The sequence below is a fragment of the Musa acuminata genome, chromosome BXJ2-9, assembly GCF_036884655.1.
Source record: "Musa acuminata AAA Group cultivar baxijiao chromosome BXJ2-9, Cavendish_Baxijiao_AAA, whole genome shotgun sequence".
In the NCBI taxonomy this organism is placed as follows: Eukaryota; Viridiplantae; Streptophyta; class Magnoliopsida; order Zingiberales; family Musaceae; genus Musa; species Musa acuminata.
In genome coordinates, this window is record NC_088346.1 from 27,123,125 (window position 1) to 27,148,367 (window position 25,243).

Genomic DNA, 25,243 nt, shown 5'->3' on the forward strand with positions numbered 1-25,243 from the left:
AAAATAAATTTGATATTTTTTTTTAAAAAAAGCGTCATTGGGAAAAAAAAAAAGAATAGTGGGAGCGTCTTCCAAAGGTACTATTTGGTAAATTGCCAATGATTCTACGGTCGACTTAAGAGACGACTAAGATCACGATGACACTATGGAAGCCGTTTCGGAATCTGAACCTGCCAAGGTTTTCCGTCGCCCATTCACCGAGCGCCGGGTTAGGTCGTCGTAAATTAAATCGTTGCGTGATGCGGCGACTTAAAAAACCTTCTCGGCCTAGGTTTTGAAGTGGGTCGTCTCTAGTGTGGCGTGAGTTCGTTGCAGGCGCAATCCTCCTGCTGCGACGGCCTTTATTTTCGCCCTCCGTGGATCCTTCTCAATTGGGGTTCCGGTCCCATTTCTTGTTGTTGCGATCGCCTTGTGTTCGTCGTTGGGATGATGCTCGGTAATGGGTACGCGTCGTCGCCTGCGTCGCGGCGGAGGAGGGGGAGGCCGAGGGGTGGCGGAGGCAGCGGCTATGGATTCTGGCAGCCGCAGTCGCTCCATCATCATCAGCAGCAGGAGATAAGTCCGGTTGTTCCCCCGTGCACTGAGTTCGACATGGCCTACTTCCGGGCCTACTCGCACATCGGAGTCCACGAAGAGATGCTTAAGGTCACCCTCATCTCTATCCTCTTCCGTTTATTCAATGTGCTTGTTGTGGTCTTGCTTTAGATATGATCTCGTGCTTATGGAACCATTATTTCGTAGGAATCAAAAGAACATTTTCTTTCAATATTGCCTTTCTTTTCCTCCACATCGTCCGGTGTTCCATCAACCAATAGTAATTTGCGTATCGTTTCTGATATTCACCCGTATTTATGATTTTTTTCCTTTAACTTCTATGATTTCTGTTTTTTATGTGGATGAGAAAGTATGCTGGTTGATCTGTTCACCACACACGAGTGAATTACGAGCTGGAAGTAGACTATTAAGGATCTTCTTTGCGAATTTTATGGTGGAATGCTTATTGTGTTAGTACTTGATGTTCATATGGTGTATCTTTGTGACCTCTGTATATGTTTCATTAGAAGTGATTACTGTGAGCCATTTCACAATATTATCCATCTTCCTGGAGTTGAAAATTGATTATATATTCAGGCCATAATTTTATGTCAAAATATGCATTTTCAGTACTCATTCCTGTTCCTTCTGCCATTGGCCTTCTTGAGCTAGTTCCAGTTTTTTTTTCCTTTCTTTTTTTTAAATAGACAACATCTAAGATCCTATTCCATGAAATGTGGGTTAAAGAGTAGAAAAGAAAGTAGTTTTTTCTTCTAATTTTCTGAAATACTTTTAGGTAGCCTTCTGTTGAGTCAAACGACCTTTGGTAATTTTGCAAATGTAGGACAAGTAATTCCTATACGAACAAGTGCATCAGAGGCAAATAAAATATAATTTTCCTATGATTCAGTAGTTGTAGAATATAAAACAAAAGATTTTAGATAGTATAAATAAAAAAATAATTATCAGATTAACTTTGGCCCATAGATTTAACTGTCAGGGATGTCTTGTACCACTAACACATAATATGAGAAAAAAAAATTCATTGTTACCATTCATTCATTGATCTATTTATGTCCCAATTATGATCCCCTTTTCTTTTATCTAAACTCTAAGTACAAGAAAAAAAGAAAAGAAAGCAAAAGTAAGAAAATGCTGCAATTATGTCAGGACAAATAATCATTTATTCCTTTATTCTCTGAGGAAGGTAAATTTTTAGATATGTTTTGGCAATTTTAATATTATATTTGATCGATATATTATAATTTTATACATTCTTTAAGTAAGAAGAAACTTTCTTGCGAGGTATGAAATCTTCAGCCAAATCCAATACTTACCTCCTTTTTCATTAGAATGTTCAACTAGAATGTTAGATGTCTACCGTCTTTTATTTGCCTTGCCTTTTTCTTTTCCTTTGGCGATTTTGTAATTTAGTGTAGGATCATGGAAGTTGTTGCTATTTGGCAACATACGACATTGGTAAAACACCCCTTAAACTAATAAACTTTATTCCAATGATAAATAAGTTAAAATGGTCTGATGTAATCTACTGTGCCTATATTTATGTGATAGCAAAACATGAAATATTGCAGTAGTCATCATTCTTTGAAGTCATCATTAATGACACGATAAAGTATAAGTTTCCCTTTTGCTTCAGTCAAGAATCCCATTTGTACAAATTGCAGTCTTTAAAGACAAATTTAATGGTAGACAAGTTGCAATCTTGTGATAGATCTTAAAAGTAATTCTGCAGAATTTGTAGCTATTCCATTATTGACTTTACTATTTTGTATTAGAGTTTTAAGTATTTTATACTGCATGGTGGTCTCAGAGTCTATTGTACCTGTACTTGTCTTCTTCTATCCTGTTTGTAGCATGCTGATAGCAATGCTGGCAAGGGTTGCAAACGTTTCTTCTGATTTTGGCAGTCTGAACTGCTAGATATGAGCAGTTAAAGATCACGTTGTAATGTTTCAACTGAAATTATTAAGAAAATTAAAAATATAGAATATAATTGACAATTGAAATCTTTGTGATGTAGTGCAATCTTTATTTTCTTTAAAAATTTGAAAAACAAAAGAAGGAAAAGGGAAATGTGAAAAAAAAAAGGGAAAAGGAGAGAACTTCCGGACTTGTTATGGTTCAAAGAGAGAACACCCAGAGTGAGGGCCTTGCACCTTTGCATGTCTTGTATGTGCACAGGAAATTATACTATTCAGAAAAGATAAGTGGCCTAGTACCACTCACCTATATTATGTGAGAACTAAACTTTTATTCAGTTTATAATTTGTTATAGATCCCAACTACAAGAATAAAAAGGAACACTTACAAAAATGAGGAAGAATAACATAACATCCTATATATCAAAGCATATCATTCATTATAATTTTTTTTGAAGAAAATAAAATTTCAGATTTGAGTTGAAGAATAATTTTTCTTTTGATGATATATCTCTTTGATATGTTATAATTCATCAAAGAAGGAACTCTCTTTTGAAGATGAAATCTTCCTTCTTGATGCTGGACCATATTAATTACTTCCTATTTGAATAAAATTTTTATTAGCTAAGAATGTCTGTTGCAATTTTTGTAAGTTGCCACATGGCAGCATATGCTATCATCCTATATTTGTTTCAAATATTGTCCAAGATAAAAAAGAAACCAAACAAAACTAATAAGATAATGATAGGTTTGATTGAAGATCTCAAGGAAAAAGGAAGATTTTATCTCCATATATCATAAGAAAAATTATTTTCATGAAAGAAGGAAAGTTGTAACACATTGTTTGTCTTGATTTATGAGATGTTATTATATTCATTCCCATTTTTGTAGTTTTTCTGTTTATTCTTGCACTTGGGATCTATAAATAGGACAAATTATGGATTAAATTTTTGTTTTCACATATCATGTGTGAATGGGCAAAGTCACATATCTTTTTGATGGTACGGTTCCATCGTCCACATGCAAGACGCATGTGACCTTCATCACATGGAATTTTTCTTCACAAGCCATAGTTAGTATGATAGTTATCCCTTTCTTTTCTCAATTATTTTCTCATTATTTGTTTTCTTTCGTCTCTCGTTCCCTTACTATATTTTCAAATAAAGAAGATCAGAGCTTGTCCTACATTAGATTAATCCGATGTAGTATAAGTTATAACTTTTTATTTGGGAATACAAGAAGAGAACGAGAGAGAAGATAAGAACATAAGATATTATAGGAAAAAGAGATAGCTACCAGACTCGTCTTGATTTGAGGAGAAAACACCAAGGATGAAGACCTCACACCTCCACATCTTGTACTTGGATGATGGAATCATGTAAGTGAAAAAGAATTTTGTTTCACTCACGCATGATGTAAGAAACATTAAATTTTTATTAATTTCATCATTTGTGATCTCATCACAAACAACCCTTTTGCCTTTTTATAGATCCTAGGTACAAGAATAGAAAAGAATAATATAATAAAATCCCATAATATAGGCATATAATTCATTTTAACTTCTCTGTAGAAAATAAAATTTCGGATTTGTTATGAAGAATAATTTCTCTTTTGATGCTATGTCTCTTGGATATATTTCCATTTCTGCATAAATGGTACATATCCGTACTAAGATTTAGGAGGAAGTGGAAGAAGAAGAGAAAGGAAGAATAGGAGGCATTGTAGGAAAAGGAGGAAGAGGAAGAGCAAGAGGAGGGAAGAGGAAGAGGAGGAAGCATATCTGTTGGCATCGTACAACGAGCAGCAGGTGGCAACATGTGGTGAACACACAAAAGGAGTTTGCATTTGGACAAAGAGGGTTTGCTAAAGAGTTTTAATTATATATATATATATATATATATATATATATATATATATTCTTAAGGGTTTGGAGTTGACTGCCTGAAATGGGGTCGATTAGCATATCAATTCATGCCTGGATTGGCAGTCCATGTTTTGGTTGTTAAGGACGAGATTCAAATACCAGCGGAATCAGTATGCACTGGCCAGTATTTTCTGATGAAGGACCAATTTTGGGCCATATAACACAGTACCGGTGGGTATTCATTTTTGATTTTTTTTCAATGATACTACCAAATGGTATTACTGGTATTTTACTGGCTTGAAAGGTCTGTAAGTTAAGTGCCCAAGTGATAACCTGCCTCAATTAGGTTTTCTTTAAAGGATAGGAAATGCTTACTATCTGAAGTTTCGGTACTACAATAAGAACTCATGCTTGTTTTTGATGTCTCGTCCATCAGTTTTAGTTTTTAAATCTGTTAGCCTTTGTGTTGCTTTTGGTTGAATGTACCTATGAGTATTAAGTTTTCTGTTGTTGTGCATAATTGTTGGTGGCATCCCCATCCACCTGACCCATTGAACTTAGAGACTTTTGAGGATTTTTTTTTTGTGGTTCTGTCTCACAGATTAAAAAAAAAAAAAGATCGGGGCAATTGCATATGTACTTTTTAAAATTTTTGGGGTTCACTATGTGCCTTCCTGAACAGGGAACAAAATCTTGGGTAATCTGCATTTTAGTTTTCTCAATGATGCAAATACTTTCCCTTTGGTCTAACATTAGTAGTATTCCTGTCAACCTGTAAGTTATCTAATTTCTATTATGTGATGAAATGGTTCTCCGTGCAATTTGTATGCTAGTTTTTTTCTGAAGATAACTAATAGATGAGCATGCCACATGAAATGTGGGAGTATGGCATAAATACGTCTTTCTCATGTCACTTGTATGTGTGTAGGTAGCCTAACCTCTGACATTCATCATGCTTTGTTTATGACTCAAGTGCTAATTTTTAAATCATAATTCAGGATCGTGTGCGTACTGAAACATACAGAGCTGCTATCATGAGGTATCAACATTTAATTTCTGACAAGGTAATATTTTTTGCAGTTAGTATAAAAAAAGTTGCAGTTATCAAGAAAATTGAATGTGGATTTTCAGTTTGATTCTTCCGTAACAATGATCATCTATAGGTTGTTCTGGATGTTGGCTGTGGTACCGGAATTCTGGCTATCTTTTGTGCTTTTGCTGGTGCCAGACGGGTAAATGCATCTCGCTTTATTCCCAACTTTTTTCTATATAATGTATGTGATATTTATCTTTTTCTCGTATTAAGTTGTAAAGTGTAACTAGTAGTCATTCTGCTTTGTCAAGTAAAAATAAGTCATTCATCATGTATCTTGACTATGCCAAGGTTAATGTATTGTGAGCTGATGTTGATAAGTTAAAGGTATTTTGCTGACTTTTTGTCTGGACCATTTGTTGGCAAACAACACAATTTACAGTGCAGGCTGGAACCATTTAGTTGGATGCCACAAGACATTTAGTTCCAGAAGAAAGAATCTTATGTTTGGTGTGTCACTGACATTTATCTTGCTTATATTCAGTAAATGTGCCTGAGACATGTTAGAATGTATTCAACTAATATAAACAGTTTTGGCCTAAATACAGCAGTTTTTATGAAGAAATTATCTTCTGGATTTATTATAATTACATGCAAGAGAAACTTCAAAGTTTCTGCACTTTTGGAAGGTTGAGAGAATTAAGGGCCCATTCGTATCACCAAAAGTGTACCACCAATGTGGTTGTTGGTTAAATGACCTGTGATCCTCTGTTTTTGGTTCATCAATAGTGGACTGGAATTTCAGAAGCCGAATTCCATCCAAGGACTGTCATGTGATGTCGACTGGTGGTATAGGTCCCTCAGCGGACCGGTATGTAGTGGTCAGTACTAGTTTTCGGAAAAAGACCAAAGAATGGCCAAAAAAAAAAATCAGTTTAGGATTTTCCCCTAATTTATTGGTATATAAATTATATTTAGATAAGAATAAATTGTGTCTAAGCCACAAATGAATTGAAATTCTATATTGTAAGGAGGAAAAATTGAATTTATCTTTACAGATCCGTCGAGGAATAACTTTGTCTCGCAAGCCTCCATTGAAGGAAGTTGCTTCCCTTGATCTTGAATTAACTGATGAGAAATTTTAATCACAAGAGTGTGAGAAAGAGAGGATGAATGAGAGTCAGTGAAAGAGGGGGAGGTAGGGGATTTAAAGTCCAAAAAAGGCCCCGATGTTCAATTTGACCATTGGGATCAAACTAAAACTGATTTGGCTCAGTATCGGTTAAATTCTGATCGGTGTAACAAGCAGTTTTCAATCAAGCTATCAGGTTTCAGTGATTCAGTTCTTTCATGAAGTCAGCAAGTTTCTTGAATTCTTATACCCAACTTTCTCATAGCAAAGGGATAACATTCATGAATATACTAGAAATAAATGGGTCTCAAGGTTTCCCTTGTTTTTTTAATAAGCTTGGTCATTACTAATGAATGAGTTATATAAAGACACATGTCAAGAAATTTGAGATCTTAAACTTTTTATTTTTGTCAAACTAAGTTGCAACAAACTTACTTTTCTTAGAAAATGTATCTGTTAGAAACTTACTTTTAATAAGCTTGGTCATGTGTTTGGTGCATTCACTTAAAACTAGGCAATGTTTGCAATCAGTTTCATGATTATAATCTTATGCTAAATTGCAATATGTGGCAAACTAAATGAAATCAATATTGTTATATACATCCAGAAACATAAAGAAAGAAAGGAAGGAAAAAAAGAAACCCTTGTATTACTGTATATGATGACATTATTATCTTAATATATCGCTAGAGATTTATTTTTAAATGCAGAATGACTCAAAACTTTGGATTTTTACTGTAAATTTTGTCAATCAAAGTTATTTTTCAATAGGAAGAGGAAAAATATTCAGATCTGGAACAGTTAACAAATTGGAAACTATTAATTTGAATGTTGATTGCTTTAGCTTTGAACCGCTACATTGACATTTCTTCAGTTAAGCGCAATATGAAATTTCATATTGCATGCATGTGCTTACTTTTCCCTTAAAATTTTAATTTGCTCGAGTTATTCATTGCTATGTTAGATATATTTTATTAATTCATCTTATGCACTGTAGGTGTATGCAGTAGATGCAAGTGAAATTGCAGTGCAGGTAATTTCTAGTTTTCTATAATCAATTTCATTTAAGATAAATTGCTGTGAGAGAGGGTGACTCCTGTATTTTTCCTTCTGTTTAACTATTTATCTTTCTCTTTGGGAAAAAAAGATAAATTGTTTCATAATGTTTGAAGCAAATCAGCTGTTGTCTTTCTTTATTCCCTTTACTGTGGTTATTATCAATGCATGATTCATATAGTTGTCTTGGAAATATTCTAAAAGGTGTTACAATCATGCATGTATTTTCCCAATCCATTTAGGGGCATGTTTGATTAGTTAAAGGTTGATAACAAAAAGTTGCACTTTTGGAAGTCTATAATTATAAATAATTGGGTTTATCTGAAATAGTCTTGATGCATAAAGAGCTGGGATGTTTGAGCGGATAGAGGATGAGGGTGATGGTCAATTTAAGTCTTCATGAAATGTTTAGGCCCACACAACAATAAGCTTTGTGGAGTGATATTATTAGTTAAATGCTGATAACAAAAAGCTGGGATGTTTGACCAGATACAGGATGGGGGTGATGGTCATTTTGAGTCTTTCATGAAATGATTTGGCCCATACTGTTAACCAAGGTCTTCAATTTCGGGTGTATGTATCGGTTCGTCAGTAAACCAGTACATGGACTGCTCGTTACTGGGTGGTATATATAATAATAATAATAATAATAATAATAATAATAATAATAATAATAATAATAATAATAATAAAAGATGTCGGCGAGGTGACACGACGTCTCCTTTTTCGGCGATGTCGCCGAGGCGACGCGATGTCACCTTTTATAAAAATATTTATATATAAATTATATATATATATAAATATATATATTTATAGATTAATATTTATATATAAATATTTATATTAAAAATATATATATAAGATTTTGGCGACATTGCTGAGGCTACGTCGCCTCGTTTTTTTGCGACTTCACGTAGCGACTTCGTCGAATTTTTATTTTATTATATATATATACATACATATATATATATATATACATATATATATACATATATACATATATATATATATATACACACACACACATATATATGTGTATATATATATATGTGTGTGTGTGTGTATATATATATATATGTATATATATATGTATATATATACATATATATACATATATATATATATATGTATATATACATACAAAGATGTAGATACTAAAAAGGGAATTCTATGATGATATTGACAAACTGGTTAGAAATTCACAAGATTGATTGTTGCTGTGTTCCTTTTCAGATGTAACAAATACTCCTCATGTAGCTTATACTTATTAGCATTACTGTTGATGAAATTGGAAATTTGATAATGAAAATCTGATTCTGAGTAATGGAACAGATGTATCATAAATTCATAATAATATAATCTTCTAGTTTGTGAGGAACTTGTTGACCAAGCAGATCTACTTTTTGAATTGGTTGTGGTCCTTGAAAAAAGAATTGCATGTTTTGACAATCAGCACAATGGTTAGCCTGAGTTAATGGTTAGTAGACAGAAGTTACCTCACGTAGATCAGTCCATCTAATTGATTGGATATAATAAGAAAGAGACTAACAACCTTGATTGAAACCTTAAAGGAAGTCATTTTGTTACAAAATTTCTTTTGATGGATCAGCAAGTTCCCTATCAAAGACTCTGTTCCTTTTTCCTTTTTCTTTTGGACCATGTTTGTCCCATCTTGTCCTCACTTGTTATTAACATGCTTATGATTACACTAGAGAAAGCCGCCTAGAGTTGGCATAATTTTAAATTAAGCAGACCATCGTAGAGAGCATAAACTTAATAATTGTGCTCGTTAGCTTGCTTCCTATTGGCTAATTTTATTTTTGGCCTTCTGGTCATAGCTGTTGTTGGTAATTTTCTGACTGCTTGTTGCCAAGAAAGTATTTTTTTTTTATATTGCCCTTAACAATTCTTAATGAAAGGGAAAAATGTTCGTGTAGATGATCGGACACTGCTCTTACCTGACTCCTTGCCTTGCTACACCCATGTTGAGATGACACCACAGGTTCTGGTATGGGGTATAGGTTCAACTCCGCTAGAATTTATCGGACTTGGCTGGACCTAGCCAATTCCAGTTGATCTAAAACTGGGGAACAAGTATAGAATAATAAGGGGAACAGCAATAGGTAGGATAGAAGTAGAGAAGAGGGGCAGGGTAAGAAAAGGAGGAGAGTTAGATTTTCTGTTGCTCTTTGGTTGTTGCTTAGAGTGGGTTTATTGTGTGTATGTGAGAGAGAGAGGGTAACGGAATTAGGACAATCATCACATCAGACACTAACATCCATGTCATAATTGGCACTCTGTACCCAAGTTGGAGCAATATAGGCTTGTCCAAATTGTTTATTTTTTATGGCTCCTATAGTATTATAATTGGCCTTGCTAGGTAGCTCTCTATGTAATCAAGTGTACCTTGCAAATTATGCCATGTTAGTTGTATACCTTGCAAATGATGCCATGTTAGTTGTATACCTTGCAAATGATGCCATGTCCACTGTACTTTGATTTATAGTCAGATATTGGTATTTTACATGTTACTGTGGATTTTTTAATGCTTGTCATAGTGACTGTTCACAATATTCTCGTGCTTATTATCTAAGCAGGCTAGTGAGGTAGTTAAAGAAAACAATCTATCTGACAAGGTTACCGTCCTTCTCGGACGAGTTGAGGTACACTTCAATAGTTATATACTCTGGCTGTTTTTTCTTTAGTTCATGTAATCCCAATGATTCTTATATGTTTGTATCATTTTCTAGTGGCCTATGGTCCACAGCTCAAGGCTTGATAATATTGTTTGTTTGTACAAGTGCTGATGACAGTTACAGAATTTGTACAATATTATAGAAAAGTTTGAATAGTTGGCTCTGGAGTGCATTACAGCCTTGTTTTGTTTTGAATATTTTGATTGTACCAAGTCATCGAGAAAGGCAAATAGTGACAATCGATAGCAAAAGGTATTTTAAGATGAGGCAGGGCATAGTGCAGTCCGTAGTTTGTTGTTTTATTTATGACCTAGGTGTCATGGTTTCAGAAGTGGAATCTCTCAGAACACTTGCAGGACAAGACTGCTTTTTTGAACCTCAGATCCTGCAATTCTGGCTCTTGCCTTAGTTATGAATCTAGAAGATGTATAACTTTTATGACGATATAGTTCTTTTGGCACTGACCGTTCATGTGCATGTCAGTTGAGCGCATTAGGGTTGGGGTTATGGCCTTGGCGTGTCATTTTGCCACTCCTGGTACCTTGTTAGGGTTACAATGCACAATGTGATGGTTTTTCTGGTCATAATAAATTAAAATGGCTTCTAGAATGCTGAATTTTTAAACTATCAATACCGAGTGATCTTGGACTGGGTAGCTAGGTCAAGCCTTCATCTACAAGTTGTATCTCTTTGATCTTCATAAGTTAAGCCACTGTCGATTTGTCTGCAATTAACACATCTGTGCTTCCATTCTTATGCATCTGTTCTGCTATAACTAACTAAGAAATGCACTCTTAAGCTTAATCAAAATGTCCATTATTTTGTATGATAATTCCCATGCCTTTTTTACTTCCATTTCTGCATTTACTTTTTAGGGTTTCTAGAACTCTTTTGCTGAGCACCTACGGATGCTCATTATTTTTGTTCATGAAATTTCTATTATATTAAGCGAGATTCCTGACAAAAATCTAATTTTCATATTTATGGAAGTGCAAATCATGAACGATTACTTTTCTGTGTTTGTTTGAATGTCTTTTAAACCAGTTGGTTTTTTTGCTTCTTTGATCACCTACACATGCTCTTTTCAGTGCCTTATCTTTTAAGTTTAACAACACAGTAACATGCTATAATTCTACAGCATCAATCTTAAATTATGGTCTGGAACTAGAAGTAGCATTGTACAATTTGACATGGAAAGTATGAAAAGTTTTAATGGCTTGATATTTGCCTTCGATGAGAATACTAGACTCGGAACATTTTTCAGTTAGATATATATGTTCATCAAGGGCCTTCAAAATATTTCTTTTGGACAAAAACACAGTAGCACTGTTATTTTACGCCTTACAGTAGATTAATGTCCCTAGACATCTTGTTTGACAGTATCTTGTTATGTAGGCGTATAAGTCTGTAATTTTGATATGTTGGCTTGTCAGTGTCTTGATTTTGATGGAGCCAACATGTTCAGACACTTTGATAAAACACGCCAAATATTCGATGTCTCCATGAAACTCCATGGGTTTGTTTTAATTTTAAATGCATAATACCTAACTTATTTTCAATGGTGATCACTTCACAGACTTTTCTTCTCTATATTTCTACATAACTGATGGAAATTTGAAGTATTTGTCTTTTGTAGATGTCATATTTAGGCCAGCTTCCAGACACTTCATGTTGCAGTTAATAGACTTTCAGTGTCCTATTTTAGTTTTGTCCTGGAAAGTATATCGTTAAGTCAAGTTCGGCAGCCTTTCAGTAACTTTTGTCCTTTTGTTTTGACGATTAATTTTGTTGTTGCATGATTGTTTCTGGGCATATATTGTGTCTTTTCCTAAAATGAATTACCTCTCTATCCTGCCTTTTCTTTAAATTATATTCCTTTTCTTCTCTAGAAAAGATTCTTTATTGTATGCTGTGATAACACCTCCCTGTATCTATTAGTATGGGCGGTATATCGGTATACCTTCATGTACTATGTGTCGGTATGCTCAGTACGACTCGGTATAGCTCGGTATGTACTATACGGGCAGTTGGTTGGTACATCAGTATGGACCGGTAAGGCAAACCATAGCCTATACATTTATGGTTTTCATCATTACCTTGATATAAATGATACATAAGACATGCAGCTTTGATATATTTCAAATTGCTTGTGGCCATCTTAATTAGGCTTTTGGCAAGAACATTCTCTACTTTGTGTAAGCTTTTTTTGTTGTTATTCTTCCTTGCTAGTATATGTTTTCCTTTTTATCATCACTTTTTCGCTTTTATCTCCTATTTGTCATTCTTAACATTTTTTTCTTGTTTTGCTATAGTTACGTATCGTTTTGTGGCATGTCATTTTGATTCAGGATGTAAGCATTGATGAGAAGGTTGATGTGATTGTATCTGAATGGATGGGCTACATTCTCCTATATGAGGTGCTTATAGTTTATTTTGTTATTTATTAGATTTTATCTGCAGGTGAGTGCACATGAAACATCTGATAATTTGTGGAGTTTGTGGTATTTACATTTAGTACTGCATTATCCAAGTATGGTTTCTTTTTGGTTTAATTTTACTGACTATTTTTTTTTTAATTTGACTTTCAGAGTATGTTGCCTAGTATCATTTTTGCCAGGGATAAATGGCTTAAGCCAGGAGGGCTTATACTTCCTTCACATGCTTCGGTAACACTTTGTTCTACTTTCATTATTTTGGCCAGTTTTGCGTACTTTTTTTTTTTAACTACAACTTCCCTTTTTTGCCTTTACTCGAAATTTTCAAACATCGGGCTTCTGTTATATATTGGTCAAGTTTAGACGTTATTTTCACCGGGCTTCTGTTAACATCTGGAGTGGCAACCTCATTAATGGTGCTTGCCTAGGTCATGATGAGACATCATGTGCCTAGATTTCTTAAATTCACTTTGGCACCTAAGCACCTTGGCTCCATTCTTTTTTTATTTTAGATTATTAATATATGACAATTGGCCTTAACAGGAATGATTTGTCATGATAGCTCTCCTTAATATAAAAAATATTGTACCATTCTCAACTTTTTTGTAAGCAACATGGATAATTTCCAGCCATTAAGCTTTGTTGAGGATGCTCTTACTAGTCAAACCAGTGGCTGTCAAATTACTTGCTATTATATTTAATGCTCTTACTAGTCAAATCAGTGATTTATTTTCTTAATTATCTCAAGTGGTAACCTCATTCCATTTAATCAAGGTCTGCAATACTGTACTATACCGGTGTTTCGAGGCTGGCTCGGTACGGTATGGTACCGTGTACCGAGCGGTACGCTAGGGCATACCGAGCGATACACCTAATTTAGGGTGTAAAATCCTCTGAAAATACCTGAAAAAAAAAAGTTAGGATAGGATTTTTAAGTTCGAAATAAATATAGTAATAGTATAAGTTTAACAAAATCAATGTAAATTAGGTAAGAATAGTATCACATATCTTTTTCGGGCTTTGAGGAAGTCTTGTTCAAGCTTCGTATTTCAGTCCGTTATGGATTGTCCTGTAAATATTGAAATATCTACAGAAAAGTCATTTGAATTGTTTGACTATTTTGTTACAATATAAACTCTAAAATTCAAATGAATTAAATAATCACATATGTAGATATACCTGATTGTTGATTCTACCACCAAAACGAACGACGGGCCTCCACGGGCGGTGGATCGGGGTCCTCGATCCTATACATTTGTATATCAATATGATATGTTTGTTGGATCCAATCATGAAATTGATCCCATGACATAGTGTATTGATACATTATATGCCATTGATGCATCAATGTGGTGCTGATTGTAGGCTGATCGTCATGAATCATATTTGTCTGAGGTAGCTCTTGAGGTATATATTGGTGAATGTCAGAGCTTATACTTTCGCTACTGATCTGCTGCTCTGTATTATACTGTTGCTCAAAGAAGGATGACCAACTATCACCATACTATTGTTGCTCGTATGATTCTTCATAATACGATGTCTATGAATACGATGAGCTTTTTTCTATGTCTATATCATGTAGGCTCTGTCGTATATGCTTAAATTCATTCACTGCCTTCTCCTTCCCCTTCCCCTTCTCCTTCCGTGCATAAATTTGACCAGTACCTTGTCGAGTTCCATGATCTGAATCTTGGGTGACATGTGTAAAATATTGCTCCTAAGTCCATGCACCACCCTCAAGTTGTGTAGATGAGACCAACGACTGCCCGACATCACCCCCATCATCCGTTGAGGCACTATTGTCCGTGTTGCTATTATGTCTCTTAATTACTCTCTAATTAAAGAAAGAGAATACATACCTCTTGATTAGAAAGTTTTTCCTCTTAATCTTCCCAAATTAGCTTCGATTGAATACACAAATAATTGTTTTGTAGAGTTTAAGAGAGAAAAAAGAGTTTGAGATAGTTTAAGAAAGCATGAGAATCTAATGGAGTGAAATAAGGAAGAAGAAGAGTTTAAATACTATGAGAACGGGCTCCAACGGTCAATTTGACTGTTGGAGCACTATAGCATTGTTACAGTGTGTTAATGGTCGATTTCGACCATTACCGAGTTGTGCCGTGCGGTAATGGTCGAAATTTCGACTGTTACCGCTCGATATTACCCCGTATCATCCGATATGGGGCGCTTTTAAACGTTCCACCCGGTTGCGGGCGGTCCACGTACCAGTATGCCGACCGGTACGTACTGCCCGTATCTGGCGGTATCATTCGGTATTGCCTACCTTGCATTTAATCAAATATACTCTTAATTGTTATTTTCCCATACCTTGTGAATAATGAACCAAAAGTATATGAAAGCTTTTAATAGATTGCTGCTTCTGTCTACATTATTCAAAGTTGCTATCTATGGCATTATTGATGTTGTTTAACTTGTAAGCTTAACACACTACTCTTGAACTAAGTATAATTTATATTTAGAATGTTGTCCAAACAAGAGGTGAGTGATGGTACAATGGTAAAACTACTCTTTTGTTACCAGGGTTGAAGTCACAAGAACAACCTCGCTTCTTGTATGGGGGGGGTAGGGCTGAGTGAATTGATCCTCCAGGACCAAATTGTCGAGAGCCCCATGCACTTGGATACCCTTTTAAATGTTCTTCGTACATAACTTGTATACATCACAGGTTTTGTGTCTAACAATTGGATGCTTTATGTATCTGGTTGCCACAAATGCTAGTTTCTTGTCATTTCTGTTCAACTGGGATTTTCTCACTTATGGTGTGTGAAATCCAATGTAAGTTCCAATATAATTGAACACCTTTTATGGAAGTCATTGTTGTTGAGATTTGATAATAAAAAATTGTATGCTAATATCATTTTATCTTGCAGCTTTATATGGCACCTGTTACTCATGCTGATAGGTACCGTGAAAGCATTGATTTCTGGCGTGATGTTTATGGGATCAATAGTAAGTCAACTGTGCATCATTCATTGGTGAACTTTCAAGCAAAATCACAGAGCATTGACTTGAATCAGAATGAATTAATTTGCACAAACTGTAAAAAATGATATCTGTGTCAGCAACAGTATGGAATAGAAGGAAAGAATAATTTGGACTTTTTAGTTGAGTGTTCCACAACTCAATATCATTCTTGTCTGCAGTGTCTGCTATGCTGCCGCTTGCCAAACAGTGTGCTTTTGAAGAGCCATGTATTGAGACCATTTCAGGAGAAAATGTTTTGACATGGCCAATATTGGTAAGTGTAAGATGTTATCTGATGGTCCTTATCTTCTACTTATCCTGAAATATTATTCTGTTGTTTTGATATTTATGCAAAACAACAAATTGATGTAAAAGTTAGCTTAACCTTTAAGTACCAAGATTGAACTTGCATGTGTTATGTAAGCATGATATATTTTCAAAGAGACTAGCGGTTCTAGTCTATCATTGTAACTCAAAATTGTGAAGATTCATGGAAGATTTAAATCTTTCTATGATTGTTGACTAACAGCTAGTCTCTGAGGTTGGTATCTATGTCCAAGCTAAAGACTGCTTATGCAAGAAAGATAAGTTTTATGAAGGGCCAAGAATGCTAGTTGGTTGTAGGTTCATTTTAAGGCTAGTTCCAATATCAGCTACTGCAATGCTATAGAGCCTGTAGACAACCACCTTACATGGACCTGAAGAATATTATTTTTCAAATTAATGGAAACAAATTTTGGAACCCCATATAGGTAGATGTGAATACATGAGAGTGGACAATATACTATTTTAGGGTACAGTTTCCCAGTTTGTTCTGTAGAAGTTTTCACTCAGGCACTAGTTATCCATCCAGTCTTGAATATTGACATTCGCAAGACAACTTAATTACTTGGGTCAATCATGTAATTTACTTGTATTACTTGAAAGAAAGGAAAAATGCAAGAAATACATTGAACTACTACGCTTTTTCTATTCTGAATGTCATAACTAGCAAAGTTTCATTTTATGATAAGCTGTTGATCATCTTAGATCCAGTAAATAGTTCAAAGCTACCAAAAATTTTAATTGTTAGAAACTATTTTGAATTAATTGAAGTGTAAATATGCTTGATTCATTTCTTCTTGAGATAATTCATTTGAATTGATACAGGAGTTAAAACTTTATCTACACGCTTGGCTCTAATTATATGTGCTGCCTTCATGCAAATATTCATTTATATGGATATGATAAACAGGTCAAGGAAGTGGATTGTTACACTGTCACAATTCAGGAGCTTGAATCTGTCACTGCAAAATTTAGTTTTTCATCAATGTTACGAGGTAATTATTGCACTAATTTTTTTTATGCTTTTATTAGGTCCTTTTTTGTATTTTTGGAAGTTTTAATGATCAGCTGCAACAAAACTCTCCAATGTATATTAGTGAATCTACTGGAATGTTCCTCTTATTGCTTGCTCTATGGTAATGGGATGATGGTGATTATGTTCATGCAATATCATGTTTTTAGTAAGGGAACCTGAATGTTAGGTTTTGAATGTATGAGAAGCTCTTCTGATCAACTTTCATTCTAATCAATGTATGTTGCTGATTTATGCGCCTGAAATATGCATGTTCTACAATTGATCTCTGGGTATTTTTAGTAGAATTGTTGAGTCTAAACTACATGTTGGGCAAGAAAGACTGCACAGTCTTTAAATCTGGACAAAGATTTTTCAAAATCACTAGATTTCTTTTAACTACTAAGAGAAATGCTGAAACTGTTGTAACAAATAAATAATTATCAAAATGAAACATAGTACGATTCTGGGGATGAATATATCTAGCAAGCTGTTCTACCTTACAATTTACTATTAACTAATGAATTTAATTATGCATATTATTAAATAGCAGGTTGTACTCTACCAGTAGTCGAAGTCCTTCCATAAGTGAAAGAACAAGATGACAAATCTTGAATTCATGCAACGGTTTTTCTTCCATCTAGAAGAATGTCATATAGCAACAAAATATGGACTTTGATTTTGGGCATCCCAATAGAAGCATACTTGACTGGTGGAGCTGGCCCTGTTGGTTCCATGTTTTGTAGCTCTTCGAATATAATTGCATAGTACCAGTTTTACAAGTGGATTTGTCTCTTTCATTGGTAGTATGATTTGACAGCTTTAGATCTTGGTTTGGAAAGTGTAGAAATTGCATAGTCTCAGTTCTATAACTTGGTTTGGCAAGCGTAGAAATTGCATAGTCTCAGTTCTAGAACTTGGTTTGGCAGATTTGGCAAGGGAACTACCAAATTCGACTTTCTTAAGCTAGCTTACGTTGACCTTCCTCTATGTGGTATAATTGGCTGGCTATGTGATCATTTGATTTGGTTTAGATTTCCTTCTTCGTTGCTTTTTTTACAAAAAAAGAAACTATGTTCTACAAAAGGACCTGTATAGGTCATTGTGTAATAACAGAGATAAAATTGAGGGGTCCATCCATTCTTCCTTAATTTAGCCCAATTTGCTGCTTGGTTACATTCCCTATAACAGTTTTAAAAATTATAAGAAATTAGTCATTGAAGAATCTTCTTGAAGTGTATGATGGTGAGTTGGAGACGCCATGGAGGTTTAGCTTCCTTGGTGCATATATCATAAAGTGTTGAAGAATTTGTTTCAATCTGAATGTGCTTCAGTCCTAGATCTGAAGCAAGGTCTTTTTTAATGGCCAAGGCTTCAAATTGTATATTTGTTTCGTTGAAGACAATATTTTTCCAACTCTTAAGCAAGCTCCCAAATGATCCTGCAACACAAATCCTCCATCCTGCATGGAAGAGGAACCATCAGAATTAAGCTTAGTCCAGTCCTTTGGAGGTCTTTTCCATTGCAACTATAGAGAGTTGGTCTTTGGGTGCCTTCCTGCCAGGTATGGTAGATCTAGTATAGTAGCGAATTTGGGTAAGGGCTTGAGTTAAGCAAAATGAACCCACCAGGCACAGGGTTCCTTACTATTGAAAAGTGAATCATTCCTTTCTTTTCATAAGGAATCACGGATCTTAGTAAAGCCTTCTTTTAACCAATCTCCTTGGGACCAAGTGGGTTTATATATAAAGTTGAGGCTGAGGTTTTGTTCTCAATAGACCCAAATACGTTAAGGAAAAATAATACTGAAAGAATAGGTGATGAATGGATTCAGGTTCTTGCTGACAAAGAGGGCAAGTAAAAATGGGATGTATATTGATATTTCTAAGTTTATCAGATGTGGATATGCGGGACAACAGGTATTCTCCAAAGATAATGCCAGCCATACCAGTTTTGATTAAGTGAATCTGTGTAAGCAAATAGTAAGCAAACCTTACCTAATGTATGACTGTGCCAAACCCATACATCATCACTAGGCGAATGATCAATCTCTGTACAGGCGATAGTTTGGACTAGCGAGGGACCACAATAATCCAATAGCAATGGGATATTACAGCTATTAGATTGGATGAAATAACGCACAAGGGTATCAGAAGGAAGGTTTGTTACATTAATATAAGTAGGTTTTAAACTTAAAGACACGTCAAATAACTGGAGATCATTTAGTGAATTAGAAAGTCTACCATCACCGATCTGTTAAAAAAATTATTTTTTAATTCATGCATAGCCGTATAGAGAAGTTTGCTACTCCAACTGGATTTTTTTAAGGTTAATGTTGTCCAAGGATGAAGAGAGGTATATTTGGAAGCGTAGTAAAATGTCATCAGAAATCATTGACTTAGATGGCAATTTCAACCAAACAAAAAAGAGCAAGTTTCTTTTGAGTTGTAGCTTGGTTTAGGAGTTGCGGAAGGGTCTGGGCGACAAGGATTAAGAGGTAAGGGAATAAGGGATGCCCTTGCTGCACCCCACAATGGCTTTCGAAAGGGGAAGAAAATTGTCCATTAATTAGACATTGAAAGGAAGAAAAAGAAATGCAAAAAAAAATCCATTGTATAAATTGAGAGGAAATTTCATTAAGGTAAGTGATGTAGAACAATGTAGAGAAATAGAGAGAGAGTAAGAGAGGAATGAGATTAGAGATTAAAGAGGAGAGAGAGGACTGAGATTAGAGATTTGAGAGGAGAGAAAGAGAGGAGTTAGATTAGAAACATTAGTAGATAGAGGAGGCTAAAAAATACCATGATATGGAGTTAAATTCTCTACATTGAAAACTAAACTAATATTTGAGTCAGAAGACAAATCGAATATATATGCTTTAAAATTTAATTTTTGGATAATGGGGAAAGGACCGATGGCTCTAGAATGCAACTTTTTGAACGAGTTTGTGGAGAATCTCTCACAGTGAATATAAACCAAGATATAATTGGCAATGTGAAATTCTTGACTCCTACAGTGTGCATTAGTAACAAGTTTATAACTTTCATTATTTAAGACTATTTTTTGTCGAACCTCAACATCCAAATTATGGATATGTTGAATGAAGGAGTGGAATGATCTTGAGGCATGATAGTCAAGTGGAAGAGGTGTAAGGTCAATGACATGTTAGATTTCTCATGAGGGTGGCAATTCACTAGGTAATTCCAAAGGTATTAATTCATCTAACAAGGATTTATCCTTAGGAGTTAGGTCAAGAGTAGCATAAGGGCTAGGAATCTCTAGTAATGATGACCACATAAAATTTATTATCTAGGCTCTTTACTTCGAAAGACTCAGTATCTAGTAAGTGGAGTCCCTTGGTGATTGGGGCTTGTGGAAGGGGCTTAGGAGTTCCTGATTTATCCTTTTTCGATGGTTTTGTTGGTCATAGTATCATGTTTTTACCTTAATACCGAAAGACATTGGTGTTTTCTCTCCCATGATTGGTAATATTAAGGTCATACAACCAATGCCGACTTTGAAGGATGTGGGCAACATCCATTAGTAGAACATCATAGTAAATTATCTTGGTAATCGCTCATCTTAATTGGTATCAAGTATCTTTCAGTCACGGGTAAAGTTGTTTTGTTAACCTAGGCTACTTGAATGGTGTTGGATATGACTCTATTTTAAGGTTGTCTCTTAATAACATATTTTGATATTACATTCATAGTGCTACCCTTATCTATAACCAACTTGCAAGTTTTCTCTTTGCTTTGAATAAAAGTATGAAAGATACTTGTTCTCTTCCATTCATTAGAATCATTAGTAGTAGAGAGAATGATGCAGACAATATTATCATGGCTATCTTTAATTTCTAGTTCATTTTTATCACCTGAGTATGTTTCGTGTTCAAGTACTTGGTCTACTTCCTCGATTTGATCATCTTGTTCTTGTTTTAAGGTAACGGTGCATTGAGGACAATGAGTGGCAATGTGACCTCTATTATGATAGTAGTGACGTTGAATTGAAGACGAACTAGTTTGAGAATTAGTGACCGAATGAGTTGGATGATTTATAGTGGGGCCACGAGTGTTGCTAGTAGTGGGGATCTTTGGCTTGATAGAGTCACTACTTGGGGTAGATTGGGATATTGTTCTATTATCAATGACTGAGAAGAAACTCGACGAGTTGGATAGAGTTTAAGGTACTTTTCAATCTTAATGGTTTGTCGGGAAGCTTCCTCTATGGTGTCAGGATAACTAACGGAGATTCCTCGTTGTATGTCAAACTTTAACCCATTAACAAACCTCTTTACAGTGATGATTTGGTCTTCCTTAATTTCATACTTAAGTACAAGTTCCTCAAATCGGGCTAAATACTGGACCACTCGAAGTCAACTGTTTATAGTTTAACAATTTTTCAATCAGTTGGATCTAGGATTTGGGTCAACAAGCACTTTTGGGTCAAACCAACCATCACAGGCTAGCACCCCCCCCCCCCACTTTGACGCTTCTAGCCATTTTATCTAAATTGTTAGCAAACCGAATTTCATTGATCCATTACTCAGGTATGTGAATTTTTAATAGGTTCTAAGAATTCATCGTTAAGGTTAAAATTTTGGTCATTAGGAATTGTTGGAGCATGATTGTGAACAGGTGTCCAATATGTGGACCTAGGATTTGTTCAAAGTGGGGTTTGGGAAGTAGGTAAAATTCCTTGATTGGAAGCTATAGATTGTGGAGAATGGTTATGTTACATAATCAATTCATCAATCTCCTTATTCATAGGTCATTTTTTAAGGCATTGGAGAACTCTTGGGACTTGGGTCGTTTAGTCGGATAATTGGTTTAATATTGTGTCATGATTTGTTAGTTTGGTCCGAAGGGTTTCTATCTCACTCTTGATGGTTTTGGGAATAATCTGGATTGGGTTGGTTTTCACCTCACCTAGTAATGCTATCGATAGATTGCCTTTTGGTAATGAGGTTAATTGTTGTAATGCACAAGGTAGAAATGCAATGATTCAAGTGGTTCTCACTTTTTTTTGGGATAACTTTCAAGAGTTTAAATTTTAATGGTACTATAGTTATAGTTAAAGGAGAGAGAGAGAAGGTGAAACATATAAAAAAAAAAGAAAATAGGGGGAAGAAGAAGCGATGAAAACCATGATCTAACAAAATATACGATTTTTTTCCGACAAAAATATTAGTGAAGTTTTTAAAAATTACCAAACATCGAAAGAGAATTGATCCATCAATTCCAAAGAGACAAGTTGCTCCAAAGTCCAACTCCACACGCAAGGGATTGATGTTGGAGGTGCAAGCATCAATGAATGGCGTAACCGTTGATTGAAGCTCTTGCAACTAGTTAGGGCCCAATGGGATACAGGGTGGGTTTCTTGATTGCTCTGATACCAAACTGATGTAAAACAAGATAGAGAAATAGAGAGAGAGAGAGAGAGAGAGAGAGAGAGAGTAAAAGAGGAGTGAGATTAGAGATTAAAGAGGAGAGCAAGAGAGGAATGAGATTAGAGTTTAGAGAGGAGAGAGAGAGGAGTCAAATTAGAGATTAGAGAGGAGAGAGAGATTAGAAGAGAGAAGATGCAGTTCTTTTTCATTCAAATTTGAAGTATTTGATCCATTGACAAGCCCCACTATTGATAGGGGTTTAGGAGCCTCAATACAATCATTGTAGTTAATGATACCCAAGAGTAACCTCCTAGGAAACTTTGTTGCTTTTTGGTGCTTAAATTTTACATCACTCTTTTGTTAGATCCTTCTGTACCATTAATTTGTATTATTAGCTAGTAATTATTGACTTTCAGGCTCACATTTAACTGACAGCCGCTTGTAGAACTTTATCAAAATTTCCATGAAGTCTTTGTGATATTGAATTATGCCTCTATAATCAACCCCCTATTGATGGAAAAAGGTGTGGTTTATGATAATGAATATGATTATGCTTTGTGCGATGCCAATTTCCAAATTAAGAACAAATCATCATATTTCAAGTATGGAGCTGATCAAAATTGAGAACTTTTGTGGGAAAGAATTTGAATTTTAACTCTAGTAGGTTGAATTTTTAGATGCTTTCTGAAAGGTAAGTCAAAAATCAATCAGAGATCTAGTTGTCAGTACTGTGTCATCCACAGTTTTGACCAATGATCATATATCTGAGCTTTAATACATTCTCTCAAGCTATAGCTTTTGGTATTTAAGAACCATATATCATTTGAATGCCAATACAGTTGCTAGCACATTCTCTCAAGTTATAATTCTTGGTATTTAAGAATTATAGATCATTTTCATGCCAATACAGATGCTCTTTATAGCAGCTATTTTTTATGGAATTATGAACTTGCAACTTCTAGTTTCCTACTATTGGGTGACCCAGTAGATCTGCAATCTTCAGTCTTCATTGAAAATTGTTTATTTTATCTTCCAATTCTGCATATCTTATATTTGTATTTGCAATGATCATTTGCAACTGAGTTGTTTCTTTGCTCTCCAAAAGCTCCACTACATGGCTTTGCATTTTGGTTTGATGTTGTCTTCAATGGACCTGCAAATTATTCTTCCAATCACCATCTACAACCTCCGCTGGGCAGTCTGGTTGACCAACAAACACATGGTTCTAGTCAGAATAAGAAGAGAATAAAATCTGATGAAGGAATTGTACTTTCCACTGCACCAGAAGATGCTCCGACTCACTGGCAGCAGGTACTTCATATAATTTTCTATTTAATCTAATTTAAGGGCATATTCTATATTTTAATTTAATATTTTTTTTACATACAGGTTTGAACCATCTGATTCTGTTTTTTTGATAGTCATGATTGAATTTTTTCTTTCAGACTCTGTTGTATTTATACGATCCAATTGAGTTGCAGCAAGATCAGAAAATTGAAGGTTCTGTAACATTGTCCCAGAGCAAAGAGAATGCACGGTTCTTAAATATTCATCTGGAATACTCGTAAGTTTTAAGATGAAATTCTGTCTAGAGCATTTGATACTTGATATCTTAGCAAGCTAAAATGTTTTTTTTTTTTTTTTTCTGGTTATGCTTCCACAGTTCTGGCGGACGATCATTCGTGAAAGAGTCTGTTATGCGGTGATACAGTTTTAATTTTTCATTAGAAGGTTCCTACTTTTTCTAACTGTCAGCCCTTGTGAAATTTTTATCTTCATGGGGCTAAAGACTACTATAATCAGAACAAGGGTAAAGAGTGTGTTGCTGCATACGAGATTCCATCACTAGATCAACACTTGCGTGAGGCATCGGCTTCTTTGTGGTGATGTAGAAATGACAACCGTAACAGTGTTTGTAGTTTGATGATTTCAATTGTAAGAAGTGGATTCCTTAACTGCATGCAAATTCAGCTTGTCAAATTCTTTCTTTGGGAGTTTTACCAGGGCCAACATGATTCAATTGAACACCTTTATCATGACAAAGGTAATGTTCTTCACTCTAGGATACGTTCTCTTCAATATTTGGCTTCTTGTTACTAATACCATTTGTTTTACTTTGGTTTATTGCCAGACATTCATGTTGAAAATCTTGTTCTGAGTGGTGGTAAAGTTTATGTCAAGTTCTCGGAAGTTAATTGTTAAATCGACGAGAAAAACTTTTTTTCAGTATGCAAAAAAATTCAGATACTTTATGAACTAATAATACAAGAAGCTAAAGAGTTGGACCGCTTTCTAGAGATCAAAGCTGGTTTCCTCTCGGCCAGTCTTTAACTGTTCAAATCCAAAGTGCAGACCAAGGTCCGTCCATTCTCAACATGCTCTAAAGCAAGCATGTAGAGAAGGTTGTATATGAGCAGCATGAGGCTTTATATTTCTTGCAAGCTTATCAGCCTCATGGATACCACCAATAGGATTCAAGAATAGGAACTAAAAAATAAGGATGAAATTATAAACAGCTCGTATTAATTATTTGAGTTGCAAAGTTTAGAATAAGATTGGTGTGCGTTAAAGTGTCCTACCAATTAATTTATTTGCACGATGATTACGGAAGTTTTTCTTGATTCGTGGTTCTTGTGCAAGTTGATGACTATTCTCCATGCAACCCTCGAAGTGTATCTTTTCTTGTTTAACGTGTCTTGCGAGATAATTTTAGTGTATTCTTTTCTTGGTTGTTGCTACCATTATTATGGCCTACTTTGCACAACATTACATGATGGTACAATTGGTTTTTTTTTTCATTATTGAAAATGTTTGACAAAATTACTTATATATTCATAAATGTC

General features: G+C 34.9%; 1 protein-coding gene across 1 annotated transcript; it reads left to right on the forward strand.

The window, feature by feature from the left end:
* The first annotated feature begins 247 nt into the window (after positions 1-247).
* LOC135623331 (probable protein arginine N-methyltransferase 6.2) lies at positions 248-24,427 on the forward strand. Its single transcript, XM_065126183.1, has 13 exons — positions 248-645; positions 5,337-5,402; positions 5,502-5,570; positions 7,501-7,536; positions 10,157-10,222; positions 12,604-12,672; positions 12,844-12,921; positions 15,582-15,660; positions 15,855-15,949; positions 16,910-16,994; positions 23,506-23,711; positions 23,846-23,964; positions 24,064-24,427. Exons 1-13 carry the CDS (start codon positions 427-429, stop codon positions 24,104-24,106), a joined length of 1,230 nt encoding a protein of 409 aa, XP_064982255.1. The 5' UTR covers positions 248-426; the 3' UTR covers positions 24,107-24,427.
* The last annotated feature ends 816 nt before the right edge of the window (positions 24,428-25,243 follow it).